At 39.7% G+C, this 19,012-nt stretch overlaps 1 protein-coding gene and 1 long non-coding RNA gene across 3 annotated transcripts in view; one reads left to right on the top strand and one right to left on the bottom strand.

Annotated features, from left to right (window-relative positions):
• Positions 1–8,764: 8,764 nt before the first annotated feature.
• LOC121061696 lies at positions 8,765–11,274 on the bottom strand. The gene is made up of 4 exons (XR_005815220.1): positions 11,142–11,274; positions 10,346–10,406; positions 9,572–9,634; positions 8,765–9,220 (listed from the first exon to the last, which is right to left on the bottom strand). It is a non-coding gene; the product is annotated as an uncharacterized LOC121061696 (long non-coding RNA).
• Positions 9,025–19,012, top strand: part of AP3S1 (adaptor related protein complex 3 subunit sigma 1) — a 37,182-nt gene continuing 27,194 nt past the window's right edge. Inside the window, exons 1-6 of one of the 2 annotated variants that reach the window (XM_040540925.1) lie at positions 9,025–9,220; positions 9,572–9,634; positions 11,142–11,278; positions 11,440–11,857; positions 14,930–15,021; positions 16,797–16,908. In XM_040540925.1, the coding sequence (XP_040396859.1) occupies positions 9,188–9,220; positions 9,572–9,634; positions 11,142–11,278; positions 11,440–11,857; positions 14,930–15,021; positions 16,797–16,908 (855 nt within the window). In that variant the 5' untranslated portion in view covers positions 9,025–9,187. Of the gene's footprint in view, positions 9,221–9,571; positions 9,635–11,141; positions 11,279–11,439; positions 11,858–14,929; positions 15,022–16,796; positions 16,909–19,012 lie in introns of those variants that run through there. The other variant, XM_040540926.1, reaches the window with a different exon arrangement.

Raw genomic sequence — 19,012 nt, 5'->3', positions numbered from 1 at the left:
CAATGTCACAAACTTCAGAACTTTGATTCCTTTGCCACAATGGTGATGTGATCATTAGTGATGCCTTTAAATACTGCTACCAAAAGCAAAAGGGCACTTCATATATCCTGTGTTACAACTAATGGATCCATCTGGATCTACTTACTGCAGTTTCAAATGTGTACTGCTGTTGACTATAGCTTACTTACAATGCTGTACATATGAATTTGTCAAAGTTTTTCCTTTAACTCAGTTACGAAGACTTAAACTTCTCTAGTAGTAATAGAAAGCCTTATACTTCTATTTGCTCCTATTCAAAACTACTTACACATATTTTCACTTTGTGTGAACAAAATATTACATTCAACATTACATTTTGATCCTGAAAACTTCTGTAGGAGTTCATTATCTGTTTGCAATGAAAATCATTAGGAAAAATATTTATGGCTCTCCAGCTTATGTTTTTACTAACACCCCATGGACAAATGGCACAAGGATCTGAGTGCATGTACAGCAGTTAACACATTCTAGCCTCAGTCACTGAGGGCATCTGTCACTGAAAAATTAAAAAATAGCTTTCAATTTTACAGCAAAAAGTTTAGGTCCATTTAAAGACTTGAAGCTTATTTGAAAAGTAAGTCCAAAGTTACGGACGCAAACAGCACAGTGATTCATGCCTTACTGTGCAGGATGGTAAGCTGCAGCCAATGCTCAGGAACTGCACTGACAGTTCCTCAGGAGCTGGACTTGCATACCATCAGAGGTGTCAGGGATGGCCACGCATCAATGAAGGTAAAAAAATTACAGAAAAAATCCCTTCTGCTCTATCACTGTTGATCAGGGTTCTACTCTACCAACATGCCTCACAAATCAGATACATCACCCTGTCTCTGGGTAGTGCCAGTGCTCAGTCTTTTTCATTCAAGATTAACAGGTATTTAGTACCATGTTCCCATTAAATAATTCTGCAGAAACATTTGCTCGTTCATGTAACCAGATTCTTATATTTTGCTTCCCTGATAAATGAGCTATTTGCACTTTGCTGAATGATGACACTCACTGGCGTTCCTCAGAGGAGACACATACTCACATTTGGTACTGCTGAATCTGTACGATACTATGGAACTCCTATGGTGACAACACATATATGTGAAATGTATTCAAATACCACAGTGCCTGAAGTGGACATACATTCTTTGGGCTAGAGAGAGAGTGAGAGTAAGAGCAAGCATGTAGCTTGGGGAAGAAGCATAAAGGTTTAAGGATTTTTTTCTGTATTTCACATTAGGTAGCCCTTGTGAAAAGCACAAAAACTTGGAGGGTTCACACAGAAAGTGAATCATTCTTGCCTTTATTACAACATGACTTCACTGGGAGGCAGAGAGGAAACAAATAAACCATTCCTGTTGATATCCTGACAGTTAAAACCCTATCTAGGAAAATGGGAGTTTGAAATACAACCACAGAAATGTTTCTTCACGGACAAACGCCCAACCACTCAAATCCTATCCAAGAGTCAAGTGCAGGCACTTCAAGCAATCACTGGACATGATGCCTAACTGGAAGAGAGATTTACACCAGCTTAAGTTCCAAGCAGGTGCTGGCACCTCATCTCCCATGGGGGTGTAGCTCACAGGTTCTTTTTTTTTCCTGACTCATTCAGGAAAATCTTCGATTAAGAATGATGGAACTGACTGAAGATTATATGGTGCATCTTGTTATCATTCAGGAAAATCTTCGATTAAGAATGATGGAACTGACTGAAGATTATATGGTGCATCTTGTTATTTCAAATGAAATTTGTGGTCAGTCTGAAAAGAAAGGATCCAAGGTGCCTGAATTCTCAGATCATTGTGGCAAGCAACTATATTGTGCTTATTCCCTCTGGTCTGTTAGCCTGAAAAGATAATAGCACTTCAACCCAATAATGTGAGCTAACACTCTTCCTCCACATGTTATAACTACAACCATTTATTCACTGCTATTAAGTCTCTGTTCCCCTAAGTGCCTTTGAATCTGCAGAGGGGGCTTCTGTAAGAGAATGTTTGGAGCTACTGCTTTTGTGCATGTGGATTGTGCCTTGCAAGTTTTGGGACTACATGACTCAATGACAGTACCCCTCTAAGAAGGGCTAAGAGAACAGGATATTTTGACACAAGGTGGTCATAGAGATAGGTTTAATTACCTGCTCCATGGAAATTCACCTTACTGAAATATTTCGCTGCGCAGTCCCAAAGCTTTACAGTCCAGTTACTACCTTTTTCTTCAACCTTTGTATGATTTAAGAAGGACCGCAGCCTGCATCTGAAAACTCAAAGTGACTCGGTGATACCTAGAGCTCTGCACCTTCTATTTCACATGAAGATCTTTGAACTTTTGGGTGGATGCCATTTGCACAGAAGAGACCTTCTGAGTTATAATCAGGAGGAAACGTAAGTAAACATTTGTTGCAAACGTCACTCAGATTGCTATTTGGAAATACACAGCAATGCACCACCTGAAGTAGCAGTTCCCAAACTCTGATCTGGAAGATCAAGTTAAACAATCAGGGGGCCCTACATCCAGACAGGCTGACTCATTCTGGGGCTGTGGAAAAGCACTGGCAGCCTCCTCTCCGCCATATAACCTCGTGAGATCCAACCTTCAGCACCCAACAGACCTTGCATGAGAATCTGCTGCTTGAACTACAAAAAAAAACAAAAAACAAAAAAACCTGCAAGAATAAATCGTATCAAACACAGATCATACAGCGAAACATAATCAGACTACAAAATACAGTAATGTGAGTGAAATGAGTGCAGTACATACCAAGTCACACCATACTTTAAAAACATTAACAACTACTAAGCAGTGTATGTGCTGCTGAATGAAGCAAAGTGCACAAAGAGCTGGGTGGCATTAAACCACACAGCCTAGAAAAGACTCTTAAAATAATTTGATTCAGTTTTGGTGGAAGTTAGTATGCTGTGCAGAAAGTGCCTATGTTATAAATAAAATGTAAAATATTGACATCCATATGGTCTCTGTGAGAAAAATAAACTTTTTAAAAATATTATTTGCTGTATTTATTTGGGAAAGCTAAATAAAGTCCTGCCTAGACTTCTCTGCACTGACAATGTTTGCTGTGTAGTTTTGTTTGGAGCCCTTCTCTTCTTTGAGGTTTCCTGTTTCAGAGTTGGAGAGCTCTTAATGCATTTTAATTCTGAAGAGTTGCCAAAGTTGTTAGTTCTGTTACCAAGCTGGGCTTGAGGGAAAGACATTTTTGTCTACTTTAACTTCATATACTGATTTCTGCAACTGGAACATCTAACTCTAGCCTCTAACGTTTTTAATGCTAAAGCCCTCTAAAGAATGGTGTTTTAACACTTTGCACTCTGGTTGATACATACATATACATGAATAATACTCATGTGGAACAACTCCATGAGAAGATGTAGAGCAAGGACATAGACTCCTGCAATTTTTCCGAAATTTTACTATTTAATATTCATCATGTACCTCTAAGAAGGAGAAGTATGAGAAAATTATGATTGTGTAAGTAGCATTTTTGCACCATCTATAACCTGCATCTTTAACAAAAAATGTTACAGCATCTAGCTGTCTGCAGACATTTAGCACAAATATCTGTTACATGGGAGAGCTGGAGAACCATTTGAAAAACTTGTGAGACTACTTCTCAAGTTCAAAGAGCAACTTTTTTTTTCCCTGAAGTTTAATTCTTCTCAATGTGGACACAAGGGATCAAATCTCACCTGAAATTGGGACTGTGTATCTACTAGCAAATAACCCAAGGACTGCCCTCCAGCACAGAGGCCAGCTATCAAAGTGCAGCCTGCATCCATATTATTAACCTGTTAGCAACCAGAACAAGACAGTAACATACAAAGTACATACCAGAAAAGGCACCTTGGTAACTCACTGATCGTGTGTATGCCAAAACCTATGCTAGCAACTGCTCTACCAATTAGCTGTACACATGACTGAGCTACAGTGCCTCAGAAAATTTCCTGGCACTACTGACTCTAATAACATAGATGTAGTGTGACTGGCTTAATGTTAAGCTTCTAACTTATTTTGGCTTCTCTTTGGTCAATAATGTGATTCATTCAACCTTTTTTAACCATCTATTTTAGGATAAAACAACCTCTAAATGTATTCTCATCTCTCTAGATAGTTAGGCATCAAATCAAAGTTTTCTGACAACTAAAAACTGGTGAGAAGTACCTGACATCTCATGGGCTTATGGTTATTGAAGCAAGAGCAAAGCAGGAGCAAGAAAAATACCTAGGATCTTATGATGTTTACTCTTGGGAGCCTATTAAGTATGATACTAGCAAAGCTGAAGTGTGATCTCAGAAAATCAGAATGAACATATTTAACTTGCTCTGTTATCAAATGTTTTTGTTCTCTTGATGATCCAATACAAAACAAAGCCAAAAATATTTTTTAATGCATATGGCATTTTATACAAAGTTGTAACAGAGTCATAATCATCATGCAAAACCCAGAGTTAAAGGCATTTCCCCCCATTTCTTTGTCTCATCTCTACATATGAAGATGTCGTAGTATGGCAATGCCTTGCATAGGCAATATTCCCCAAAGAGTAATGAAGACCTCATGATACTCAAGAACAGTGTAAGATAAAAGCTTGTGCAAGTAAAAACAGAGTTTGATCTGCAAAGTGACCACAAACTGCAGCAATGCATCAACAGAAGCTGCTTGGGAGCTAAGGATGAGTTTAAAGAATTAAAAAGTGAAAAGTCATCCTTCATTTTACTGTAGATCAGTACACTCAAGATTATGTTGAGGGGATAATTAACACAGACATCTTTTCTGTTAATAAGTTAGCAGTAATTCTTCAAGATTTAAAAGTTGGCATTTGCTCAATATGGCCATAGGCAACATAATTATGTGATTATTTCACTCCTGAGGCAACTTCAGTTACACTTAGCTCCTTTGTTTTCCACATGCTTTTAAGATTAGTTCAAGCTACAGATTAGAATTTTATAATTAATCTCCAAACCATGATCAGAATAATAAATCATAAACAATGCCTCCTGGTTTAGAGGGTTTGAACTCTGTCACTGTTACCTTGGAAACAGGATAACAATTTTGCATAGCACTATTTAGTATCAGAACACTGTGAAGCACTAAATCTTTCATGAAAACAGTGTAATCATCTTCCTTTTAAATATTTATCCCTACCTCTCAATATTTAAAAATAGTTTACTTTTTTTTTTTTTCCAACTTGCATATTCTGTTCATTCAATTACATAAAATCAAGTGAATAAATTACATTGCAAATATTGTTAGCTCAGTCCTATATGGAATAGTTGTGCAGCATCTTTAGATGGAAGACAATACTCTTCTAAATAAGTCTACACTGTTGCTCAAGGTATACCGTGTACAGGGGAGATGATACGTCATGTTCTACTTAAGCTTCTGATGCTTTCAATTTAGTGGAAGTATTCTTTCTTAAAAAAAAAACTACAAACATTTTAAAGAATTTCAGGATCATCTATGCTTTTAGATGCTACATCTTCACATTTTAAAATATCAGATTTAAAATGTCTTTTACAAGATTTGTCTTTTGCAAATTCTACAAGCCATGGACTGCTAATCTTTTGTCTGCTGTATTATGTATCCGAGACATCTGCTTTCTAGTCTGTTACTTAAGAATACACAAAAGGAAACGCTCCTGCCACTTACAACAGGGATGACCATACCCTGACTACAGAGAGAGGCTGTGGTCCCCAAAGGTACCAGACTGACACTAGATGACTAGCTCCGTGACATGAGACAGTAGAAAACTACAGGGAAAATTACAAAAAGGAGGAGTCACATTACATGAAGTACGGAAGCTACACTGGGGAATTAGCAGAATCAGAACTAGTAGTCATTAAAAAGAAAGGAACATAATAAAGGCAGCCACTCAGAGCATTCATTCACTCATCAGTCAGACAAGGCAATAGCTGGATCAGGTGAGCAGTTACTGTATACCGGTAAACTAGGAGACAATAAATAATACAGTTATGGTTGGAAAAAAATAAAAGGCAAAAACAGTTCAGCATCTTCCTTTCACTCCACAGAACACTGGGACTAATTACAAAAACAGATCTTGTCTAGCTGACACTTCAGCTAGGGTGCTATTACCTGCTTGGGCTACGGTACCTCAAGAAAGGTCACGGAGACATGACAAACAGAAATGATCATGTATCAGGAAAAACACTGCATGTAAAACAAAACAAAACAGCAAACAACAACACAATACTGATGTTGCAAGTCATACATATATATTGGCAGCAGCAAGGCAGTAGGAAAAAACCCTCAAAAGTGATATAGTAGTACTAATTAGAAGACAGTGCCCACAGACTTGGTGAGTATTCACTGTTACTGATGTTTTTCTAATCAAACACGTGTCAGGAACAATTAAATACTATTAGCCCTTCCTATACGTAGGGAGAGAACTCCTTTTAGCTTTCTTTCCTGATTCTGTTTTTTCGCTGTTCACCATACACATTAGGCAGTCCTTGCTTTGTCCATCAGGAGTGTATGCATGCACATGTATATGCTTCTGCTGGATACACCCAAAACCCACATCAAGGATTTTTTTTTTTTAAGGGTAACATTATGCCTTATGGCTTATTGTAGATAAAATGAATTCTGCAAGTAGTGTACTATTTTGACATAGATTCAATGTAGTCCTTCAGCTGCTACAAGAAAGGGAGTTTAATGATTTCTGAGTCTTAGAATCTGACAAAAAATCAAAATAAACTGGAATTAAAGTCTCTGAGGAAGTTTCTTAAATTAATGAAATGACTAAATACCTGCTAATACCTGCATTAGAAATTGCATTAGAAAGAACAGTGGTGGAACAAGTAATGAGTATGGTACAAGGAACATGCTGAATCTTAAATAAATGCATAATTCAAACCTGTATGGTTAAGTTGTCCAAATTCAGAAATGAATGTGGTGAATGAAAGCAATACAAACCACTTCTGTGGGTTTTACTTTACTGGACTGTTACCTCTGAAGGAATTGAGGCAAACAACTCTTTTTTTTTTTAAAACTCAAACATAAAATTTATCTACAGATTCAACATGAAGGACAACCCTCTAACATTAGCTGGCAAGATACAGTGACCTACAGTCCTCCTTTTCTTCCAGATCCCAGTGGATTTTTATTTTATTAAAAAAAAACCAAAAAAAACTAAACACACACAAAACAAAGTTCTTGCATCAATCCTACAGAGCACATTTGCACTGCATCAAATAGTTTCATTTGTTAAGATCAAATAAGGTAAAAGGCACCAACAGACCTGCCAGACTATTGGCTTATCTTAGGCAAACATACTGCCACACAGGAGAACAAACTGCTTACACATTTCTAAGGTAGGCAAGTGGACATATTATGAAAACGATTTGAAAAAAAATCCAGTAAAAAATAAGCAAATATCTTTGTCCTTGTGTACCCTCTGGTGGCTGTACAAGGTTACACTGGCTTTACAGTAACCAGTCAGGCAATTTCTTCAGGAGGATGGAATCAGAGTGCTCACCTCTGCACTAGTTCTGTTAAATCAACAAAGATTCATGAGATCAGGGTTCTGAACGGGATAAGCTACAAAATTCTGCATTGTTAGCTGAATCCAATGGATTCTTATGTAGGTTTTCCATCAAAAACGTCACTATTCTGATAGCAACTACTACACATCCGGGGCACGTGCTACATGCTTAGCTGCATGGAAATAGCAGCAGCACCCCTAAGTTAAACCAAGCATTAGTTCTCCAGAACTCCTCTAAGGGTGGAAACAATTTGGCACAGTGGTTGCAGAGACCACATAAGAACCGCTCACACTAGACACACAGGTTACATGAGACAGCAACAAGTAGCTCAGGCTATTGGACAGGCCTGCTTTAAACATGCAGAGGCTGCTCTGTCCGCACGTGCTGAAGAAGTGGATTGCATCAGGGACCAAAACTGCCAGCATAAGAACACTCTGCACGCAGACAGCTAACATTTAATCTAGTACAGATAAAATAAACATAGAAGATAGCACAACCAATTTAAAATAAATTCACAGAAATAACCCAAAACAAAAACAGCAAACGTAAAAGAAAAAAAAACACCAAACCCACAATACACCACCACACCTCCCAAACCCTCCAATAAATAAAAGGAGAGGTTGGCACCCTAGTCAAAGTACCAAGTCCCCTCTAAGGTGAAAAAAAAAGAAAGAATCCTCATTACATTATGGCTTAGCCATAATGGCTAAGGACATTAGGACATTAGGCTAACCCTTAGGACATAAAGTGAATTCTATTTTGTTGATGGAATATGCAACTGGTGAAGCAGAAAAACAGCAGCAGCCAAAAGGACTAAATATAAAGCAGGTTTTTAGCATCTCATGTCTATTCCTTCATTAACACAAAGACGCAACAAGTTTTGCTACTCATTAAACAATGCCAGAAATAAAATATCCTGGCAACTGCTGAAGTGTTCAGCCTTGTACAAAGTTCTACGCAGTTTGGCAGAAGGACATATTTCTGAGGCATATTGTATCATTATGCTGTGCCATGTAAATAAGGTACTTAGACTGCCAACGTGAAAAAGGCATAGAGCAAGGTTATTTACCAATTCCTGCATATTAACTAACAGAAAAAAAAACCAAAATACTTCTTGAAGTGAAGTGAGATAACGTATGTTCAAGGTGAAGAGTTCATAACATACAGAATGTAAACAACAGATGTACAACATGCGAGAAGCAAACTGAATATCAGGCTGTATGTGCAATTCACATCCTTTTTTAATTAAAAGGAAACCTTATCTTCCACACACCATATACAGCGACAGTGCTGCCCAGTCCTGAAGACAACTTTGAAAAAGCTTCCCTTCGTATACAGCAATTGGGAACTCAGAAGCAGGAGAGCTGGCTCTGTTCTACAGACAGCAGATGCAGATTTTTTTTCTGTACCCAAAATGTACATTGGAAAAACGCTACAAGATTGGATAACCTTGGTAGCTCTTCTTTCATGCTATTCAACTGCTGCCATTTTTATAAGTATACAGTCACAAGCATAAATCCAAACCCCCTTTTTTTCTGTGCATTTACAGGTGTGTTTAAGAAAGTTAGTTCCTCTTCCATTTTTGAAGATGACACCTATGCAACTGTATTGCTTGTCTTTCACCCCCATGCCTGGGTTTTGCAATAATGCAGCACCAGCTTGCCATCACTTCCAAAACACTGCAATAAAATAAAAACAAGAGCTGTTAGGTTATTCACAGACTAGCATATGCACAAAGCAAAACAAAAACAAGCCAGATGAATGCATCATGAAATAGTGTTGTTCATAACAAAGGTCTCCACCACAACTGAAGGCATGACATACACAGGTGAAGGACTGCTCTTCCAGAGATTGTATGAAGTCATGTCTCTTCAAACCTTATTGACACAGATCTGTGAATGGCAACGCTATTACACTAAATTCAAGATATTACCAGCGTAGCTAGGAGCAATAACAGATTTAAAGTGCCAGAATCATACGACAGACTCTGTTAAGCACATTTGGAAAGAATATTTTAAAATGAAAGTCACCTCATAGAGGGTTCCAACTTCCTGGTCTGGAGATGGAGCAAAAGACTGGTTTACGTATATAAACTGCAAGAAAAGAAAACAGAAGATGGAGACTTGACGAGTAAGGTACACAGAAGAAATGTTCTTCAGCCCGGGATAGGTAAATCTGTCCTCTGTTCATTACTTATTTAATAATCTTTACAGTCTGCACCAAACTACAGCTAGTTAGCATCTTCACTGCAGGGTGGAGGGGCAGCATGACTTCCAAAGGAGCCCCAGCAAGGTGCTGATCGCATTCTCCTGCGAGCTGACCCACTGCTCTCCCATACGGCCGCAGGAAGTGAACTCACTGGTTTAGTTCTTGATCTGATTTTGAGTATCCAAACCATTCCCACTAACCTAAATTTTCTCATTTAGAACAATGCTCACAGAAACAGATCTTTTTGTTTTTGTCACCATTCTCACTTCCTGCTCCAAACGTAAGTACACAGTGTAGCTAGTCAACAGTGTCAAAGAGGCCCTTGGGATCTGCAGCATAAGATGGCCATATAGGTATCACGCAGTTTCCAAAGAAAGCCCATACAGTTCCTAGGGTTTTGTTCCTGAAGCTAAGCTTTAAGCTGAAACTATGCCAGAAGAGTCCATGCCCCTTTATTTTCTTGTTGAGACAATGAGTTAATGAATTAAACTGTTGATAATGAATTGATAATTCATAGTTAATGAATTAAACTGTTGATAATACCCACCAGCAGTAAAAACTGTAACTATTACTCTTCGAGACATTATTAGAGTTACCTTATCTGATACTTCAGTTGCAGATTTCAGTATTGTAATGAGTCTAGCTTTTATTTTATATCTAAAAAGACAGCTTATATTAAAGAGTGTAGGATGTTGAAAGTAAACTGTTAATTTCAAGGTAGAATAACCTTATTTCTGCATCAGTTCCAACTTCTACATTATCAGAAGGACTTTTAGGCTTCAAGGGGATTAAGGAACAACATTGGCACTGTGCTGCCCAACTGCTAACATTCCCACACTAACCATTTTGAAAAAGGTATCAATCTTATGACAGTACCTTTAAACTGTCTGGAAGAGAAATTCTGAAGGAAACAAGTCACCAGTGTTCAGAAAGTCAATCCCAAACGCTTCAGAGTTTTTCCTATACGCTCCTTCTGTACACCTGGTTTTTAGACCTGTGCTGCATGTATGAATCTCTCAATGAAAGGCACTTTTGCACAGCATGCGCAGAGCTGTGTGAGGTGCACGCTGGGCTGTAGAATCATAGAATCATTAGGATTGGAAGACTTTCAAGATCATCTGGTCCAACCATCCCACCACCACCAATGTCACCCACTAAATCATGTCCCTAAGAACCACGTTCAACCTCTCCTTGAACACCCCCAGGGACGGTGACTCCACCACCTCCCTGGGCAACCCATCCCAATGCCTAACCACCCTTTCTGAGAAGAAATGTCTCCTCATTTCCAACCTGAACCTCCCCTGGCACAACTCGAAGCCATCCCCTCTAGCCCTACCATTGGTTACCTGCGAGCAGAGCCCACCCCCGGCCCCCACCGCCCCGCTCAGGTACCAGCTGCTCGGAGGCCATCAGCTTGAGGAACTTCTTGATGAAGTCGACGAGCCCCTGGATGGTGCGGGTGCGCTCCACGGCCCACTTCTTGGTCCTCATGATGGGGGTGTCGCCCACGGCCTTCAGCAGCACGTCAACTGCGGCGGGGGGGGGCGCCATTAGCAATCGACAGCGGGGTCCCGCCCCCGACGCGCCCTCATACGCTACCGCCGCCCGCTCCCTCGGCCGATTGGCCCTCCCGGCCGCCCATCACCGCCCCCCCCCCACCGTCTCCACAGCGGGCTAGCCGCCACGTTACTTTTCTTCTTGGCGTCGGCGGCGGGTTCCTCGGTGCCCGGCGAGCCGGCCGCGGGAGGCACCGGGTCGGCAGCGCCCGCTGCCGCCGCCGCAGCCCCGCTTTCCGCAGCCTCCTCCCCGGCTTCCCCCTGCGGCGACACCGCCGCCTGCTCCCCGTCCTCCGCCATGCTGCTGCGGGCCGGGCGGAAGCCACGCCCCGTCCTCGCAGTGCGGCGCCGCGAGGCGTTTTGTCCCTCGCGGGACGCCGTCGTTCCCCCCGGTCCGGTCAGGCGCTGGGGGCGGGGCGGGGCCGGTTGGGTCGGCTAGCGGCTGCGGCTCGGTGGGGCCCGGCAGGCGGGGGCGGCCGCACCATGATTAAGGCCATCCTCATCTTCAACAACCACGGCAAGCCGCGCCTCTCCAAGTTCTACCAGCGATACGTACGGGACGGGAACGGGAACGGGGACGGGACAGGGCTGGGCTGGGCTGGGCCCATCCTGGGGGGCAACACTGAGGGGGGTTTGGGGGGGAAAAACGGGGTTTGAGCTGTGTGTGGGGGCACCACCGGGCCCCTGGGGGCCCCTCCAGCCGCTCCCTGCCTCACCCCAACGTTTCCAGGTTTCAACAACAAAAGCCGTTTTCCCACCAACTTCCTTATTTATTTATATGTTTTTATTTAATAGCTTATTTCTCGGTGGTTCTAAAGACGAAGGGGAAAGCCCTGGTTCAAAGGCAGGCTGCATTCCCGGATTTTTATTTATTTATTTATTTATTTATTTATTTATTTTTATTTTGGGAGCTTGCTCCCAATGCTGCAGTGTTTTTTTGGCCTCACAGCGTTCCCTGATGTGGCGCTACTTGTCTCCATGCGCCGTGGCAGAGGTGCTGGAATGAGGAGGGTGATCCCGTGACGAGTGTAACTAGTTAGCACTGCCTTTTCATTCGAAAGCTTTCAGAGTGTTAGAAAAATGCAGTTCATCCAGGAAAAAATAGAAATCACTTGCAAAAGTATATTCTCTTACATGGGAGAGGGAAGGCTGAAGCAGCTCTGAAAATGCAGCGTGAGGACTTGATCTGAACAGAGGGAGAGTGCAGTCAGAGGGATCCAAGAAACAATGTGACAACGCTTAATTCAAGGAGAAGAGATTTTAAGATGGCAACGCTTGATTTAATTCAGCGATAAGAGGTTTTAAGATAACACTAATTGTGTGTATGGCTTTTCCTAGCAAACAGGCTAAGCTCTGCTTTGGCTGACCTTGGACAATAAAATCCAAGAAAACAGCTGATGTTTCCCAGGATTATGTAAACAAATTATTCTTTTTAAGTAGTGCTACTATTTATCTGTATCTGTGGCCAGTTGCTTAAAATTCTGCCCACTATGGAAGTCATATTTAGCTTTACTGGAAGGGATGTGTCTTGCTTCGCACACCTCAGAGCAAGAATTATGACTGTGAGGCTTCGGTTTGCACTGCAAGGCTTTTAATTAAAGGAGTGTAACTGATACAGGTCATTGCTGTGGGCAACTGAATTTGATCCTTTCTCATCAGAAAGTCGATACTGAAAAACTCTAATATATGTCAGTTAATCCCTTTTTCATCTATCTCATCAATTCTGTGCTACCAAGCTGTTGTCTTTATTTCACTGTTCCTAGTTTAAAAATTCAAATGAAGTATTCTCACCTACCTATATTGATAAGCATTCCCCTTGTGTGCATCTGTGTTTCTTTTTGGATAACTTTCATTGCAGAGCTTCAGTAACTTCTGAAAGATGTCTCTCCCTCATCCCTCCATGACGGTGGGGATATAACAATTAAATAGGTAGATGAAATATTTTGGCAAGGTGTGCATCTCCATCATCAGTGTGAAGAGCTTCAATTTCATTTTCATTTCCATTCAAATGTAAATATCTTTTTGTATCTTTTGATACTGTTGTGCATTTGCAAATTTCTGTGTGGGAAAAGGAGGAACAGCGGAAGGAGAAGTAAATGAGAAGAGGGTAACAGATTTCTCTTAGGAATTCCACTCAGCCCCTGTCAAAGGGAACAGATCCTTAATGCATAAAGTAGGATAATATGCCTATGTAAACATAACACTGGGTAGTGTTGAAAATGTAAATAGCGAATGGAAAATATGAAATGATGTCACTATTATTATTTTTAGTTGCCCGTTGTTTGCAACCTTGTCTTGATCATTCATTTCTGTGTAGCAGTTCTGTGTTTCACAGTGTTTCACAGTGTAGACTTGTGGCCATAAATTCAAAGTTGAAAATAAGCTTCAGAACAACTTTGAGAATAAGGGCAGATTCTGAAAATGAAAGTTATTTTTAAGTAGTCAAAGTCCTTATCTCAGTTTCTTGAAAAAGACACATCCTCTCTTTCCTGATAACCACAAAAAAACATGGGAAGAAGCTGAGATTACTGCAGTGAAGGAAGGCGGGCACAATGTAAGAAACAGGCTATACAAGCAGAGGAACTTGCACTTAACTTGTTCTGTGTTTTATAGAGCAATTTGTCTGCTGAAGATTTTTGTTAATATCTCTGTTGGTTGTGGAGGTTATTTGTAAAGTAACGCACAAATTTAAGGTGGTGAATGCAAACTGCACTGATGCCAGGATTTACTTGCTTAGCAGCCATGAAGGGGACTGTACCCATTGCTAGTTGAAGTCACTTTTAACATGCATGCACCAGTATTTGTGGTGTAAAATGCTGACTTCCATCATTGTTCAGGGATTGTTGGGGCTACCTCTGCTTGCTGACTTCAGGGTTCAGTGCTTAAAATCAAATGCAAGAGTAGAAGAATTATTTGTAAATTTTTTGACTGCTGAAGTATAGACTTGTGAGGAATGAGTCTGCCCTTACAGAAGGGTAGCAGAAGCAAATGTGCAGGAATGATGGACAGTCGCAGTGGGGACTCAAGAAGAATGCAGTGAACTCAAAGTTAGAAGCGATGTTTCTGATCAGTAAAAGACTGTCAGAAGGAAAGTTAATAGCTTAAGGGAATGCATGGCTCATGAAGCCATTGTATTTGAACCTACTTCTGAAAGAGTTACGTTTTGTGGTATTTTTTTACACATCCTCACCATCCCCCTGTTAGAGCTTTGAGACTGTGTTTTCTGCCTGCTAATGGATGAAGGTGGTTACAAAGGATGTCTATAGCTGTTCAGGCTACAGTGGAGATGCAGCTCCTCCTGAATATTTCACAGTACTATTTATTGAATAAGCTAGTTTTAAATCATGGTACTTCTAGAATTTTATTAAAAGCTGTCACATTTTTCACATTTATTTCGCAGTAACATGTTCTTCTGCAACTTAACTTTAAAAATGTCTTTTTTTTTAACACAGGTGTTAAAATGACAAATAACAAATTGCATATTGGTTTTTGCAGATTTAAGGCATGAGAGGCAGATAGTTTGAGGATACTTGTATGCTTTGTGTTCTATTTAATTGCAGTGGGTGCTGTGCATTGTTAGTTAATCCATTTTAGCTTGATAGCAAAATATGTTTTCTTTTATAGAGTGAAGATACGCAGCAACAAATTATCAGAGAAACTTTCCATTTAGTATCCAAACGTGATGAAAACGTCTGTAATTTCCTGGAAGGAGGCTTGTAAGTATCAGGTTTAAAATAAACGTTCTGTACTTGCAAATACTTCTGCTGATAGTAGCATACTTGTTTTTACAGTTCTAATGTAAGTGCCATGTCACTTGACCTATTTAATACACCAGTAATGATATCATGTTGATGCCACGTGTATACATATTCCTTACTAACTGGAACATACGCTTATGTGTGTGTGTGTATGTATCAAAATTACTTAGGCACTAAACCGGATTTTTTTTATAGTACTGTAATTGACACAGTGCTATATCTAGTCTTAAAAGTGATTCAGGCACAAGATGGGGAAGAAACAGGCAGATGATACCTAACCAGTTTCCCTATAATCCAGCTAAAAATTTCTGGTCTTGTTTGGAGATGCACTGGCTTTTGCCATACCCATTGAGAAAATTAAGATATTTCATAGCTGTTTAGGCTCAAGCTCCTAAAATTTGAGTGGACAGCTTCTGAGAGTAGGACTCCCCATACTTTTTGTCAGGGTTCAGACATGCTCTATGAAGTAGGAAGAAAAAAATATTTTAAAAAATGCATTACTGCAGTTGTAACTAAGACTTTTTATTAACATAGGTAGAGTAGAGTAAGAGAAAAGCCAGACTTGAGTCCTGCATCTCTAGAAGACAGGTACAAAATATTATTTCTTGAATCATGTCAGTTGTTTTTTTTGATGCACTCTTACTTTAAATGAAGAGAAGAAATTCTGACATGGAAAAGTGTTTTGTTTTGAGATACTAGTCATCAAGATCGAATAGTTATGAAGGAAAGGAGTCATAGTTGATAGAGTAAGCTCATAATCTCCAGTATAAACGTAGATTGTCATAGTCTGGTAAACGTTTTAATAATGGAAATTTTCTGATTGATGAAAGCTAGTATGTTAATGCCTTAACTTTTTGTGTGCAGAGTCATAGTTAAATATCTAGCTGTACCATGTCAGTTATGATGTCTTTTTCTTAGTCAAGGTGATCCCTTATATATATACATGTATATATATTTAAAACAAAATGCTTCTCTATTAACTGCTCAACTTCTGGTCTTATCATGAGGTTCATGAAGATTGTTACAAGCTGGAAATATGCTGGCTTGAAATCTCTAAGCTCAAGAACTCATTAGGAGCCTTAAAAATTACAGGGTACGACAGAAAAGCTAGACACAGAGGACACAAGTCTGGCTTCCTCTTACTGCTCGGTCTACAGTTGCCATTTCAATCTATATATTTTTTTCCAGGGCAGGTATCACTTTATAGTTTGCAGTTTGGCCAAAGGCCTCAGGATTGTATGGATACTAGCTTAGTATACTGAAATATTTGGAAGAATTTAGGTAGTTCAGCTCTGGTATAGGGTTAAAGGAGAATTGAGAGATTTATAGCCATGTAGGTCCAGGCTAATTTTATCTGAGCAGACATCCTCTTGCCCAAAGTGAACGTTAATAATCTGCCAAACATCTCTCTTCTTGATTTATATATCTTATTCAGGAAGGCTATAGCAGAAGAGAAATACCAATTTAAATATTTTCTCTCCTTGTTGAAATAATTAATATCCATATAGATAACAATAACTGTGATTGTGTGTTAAATGTAATTTGTGCTGTCTTGGTGGTTTTTTTCTTCCATTATAATTATATCACAAAATAAAAGTTGTAACATAGTTGGGTTTGGAAAAGCTCCAGCCAGCCATTAATAGCAGGCCTCCTATTAACTGAAATAACTTTGGGGAGTTGTCCAGTGTATCCTGAGATGTTAACTGAGCTTTCATGTTTTCTTTCCATTGTAGATTAATAGGTGGATCTGATAACAAACTTATTTACCGACACTATGCCACCTTGTATTTTGTGTTTTGTGTGGATTCCTCAGAAAGTGAGCTTGGCATTTTAGACCTAATACAAGTAAGTTAGTCTCATTGTTTTTTGTTTGTTTTTAAAGTGGAATTATAATTCTAAGTACCTTAGAAATTCAACTCAATATTTAGCCATGTCTTTCTCTGCAATACTCAGAAATGAAGCTAACTATGAATACACTCAAAGCGCAGAGTATTATTTTCGGGTCACCTGCAGTTTTCTGGACTTTCTTTGAAAAAGTGAATTCCCAAGTTGATTGTAAAGAAGGGAACAGTTCATCTGGAGCAATCATCGGTTATTTTTAGTTGCAGCTTTGCAAGGCCTTGTTTTGGCTGCAGGTCAAAATGATGCAGTCCAACCATTTGCCAAGACGATTTTGGATGATAGAGCTTTGACACATAAAGCTGCTTGTGCATGTGTGTGTATATTTACTACAAACATGTAACAGATTAAAGCATCCAGAACCTCTTTGGATGAGAAGGTCCTTGTGGTTTAGGAGCTTTTATTCATATATGCCTTAAAAGTTATTGTTAGTGCTGTTCTTTACTGGGGTGGGGAGAGGAAATGAGGACAGAGGGAGCTGGTACAGGTTTCTTTGGGTCTCCATAGGAAAGCATTGACAACAAAGCAGCTTAATTAGATAACGGTTTAATAAAATAGAATAAGAAGAGGAATGCAGATGCTGAGTAAATCTATGTTCATTCAGTTGCAGTGCATATTGTGTTCATGCAGCATCAAGTGGAGCCCAGGTGGATTTTCTCATAGCACATTGTGCAGAGTAGATCCTGTCCATGGAGAGTTGTTCTCCCTTTTTTGGGACCTATTTTCAGATAATAGATAATTTCCTCACAAGAAAACAACTCTGTTCCTAAAGGATGATCTCATGAGAACTTCTTGCTGCAATTTTAGATAAAGACAACGCCATGCAGGTGGTGTAATTGCCGCTATCAAGCAGGTGCTGCCTGCAAGCTTCTCTGCTATGATTAGCTGGCAGCATTTATCCTGTGGCCAAGAGATTTCTGCAGCACGACACTGTTCTGAAAGCCACAGGGTACGTGCGGTATGGCACAGGCCTGGGGCTGCTTATGTGAAGCATTATTTTAGGATTGCTAATTCCTGTATGTTCAATGGTCTCTTGGTCCTTGATCAATACATTCCGCTCCTTGATCCACATACAGTTTACCTTTCCCCACGTTGCTGTAAGTTATAGATTACATTAATAACATATGGGCTTCTCAAGTCCAAAGTACAAAGCCCAATAGAGCAGATGTGGCCTGTTCAAGATCAGTTAACTCTTTGAATACAATGTCTTCCACAGGGCTTCTAGCACAGCATGTATGATTTAAATTGCTAAATAGGTCTTTATCAACTCAGCAAGAAAAGTCATGTCTGGTAATACAAACACTTGTATGTTAAGAGAACTCTGACTACACCAGTGATTTTGAACTTAAAATTTGTGCATGAACAATTTCACTGATGATCGTTAGTGTAGTCAGATGTGTTAAACAAAAAATCGTTTCACATCCTGAAGTGATCTAGGTCATTACATAAAATTGGGTCTCAGCTCAGTGATTCACTTACGGTTAAGCATTTTAAAACTTGATTCAGTGCTAATAAATTTATTAATGTGCTTGAACTGTGTTTGCATTGTATACTTGTGTTAGGAATATTATTGCCCTTAAAAGTTTGTGTGTCGAGAAAATTGATTTTATTACATGATCACTGGTGTCCTGAGATGTGGGCCTGTATGTATTGACTATTGCATTGCAGAGAGCCCTGTGAGCCTTAAAAGCCTCATGGTTCCCTGCAGACCTTTCTTGGAGCTGAATAGCTTCTCATAGTTACCTACAAGTGTTCAGAACAGCTCTTAACAGGTGTGAAGTGCTCTTCTGGACCGTAGATCAAAATTATCTTTGCAGGTGGGTGTGTGGATAACAAGGAAGGAAACCATTTTTCTAGATTCTTGTATCATTTTTGCTCATACAAACATTGTGCAATACCTGAGTAATGCAAGTTGCTGAGGGCAGTGTATAATGGCCTTGCGTGTTTTTAGCATTTTGTTCTACATGGTTGCTTAGTTGCTTGTCGCTTAGTTAAGTCTTCTAAAGTACTTTCAAACTGAGAAAAGAAGCATGTTAATGTTTCATGTGAC

This window comes from Cygnus olor, chromosome Z, assembly GCF_009769625.2.
Source record: "Cygnus olor isolate bCygOlo1 chromosome Z, bCygOlo1.pri.v2, whole genome shotgun sequence".
Lineage (NCBI taxonomy): Eukaryota > Metazoa > Chordata > Aves > Anseriformes > Anatidae > Cygnus > Cygnus olor.
This window is presented reverse-complemented; position numbering and strand designations above follow the sequence as displayed.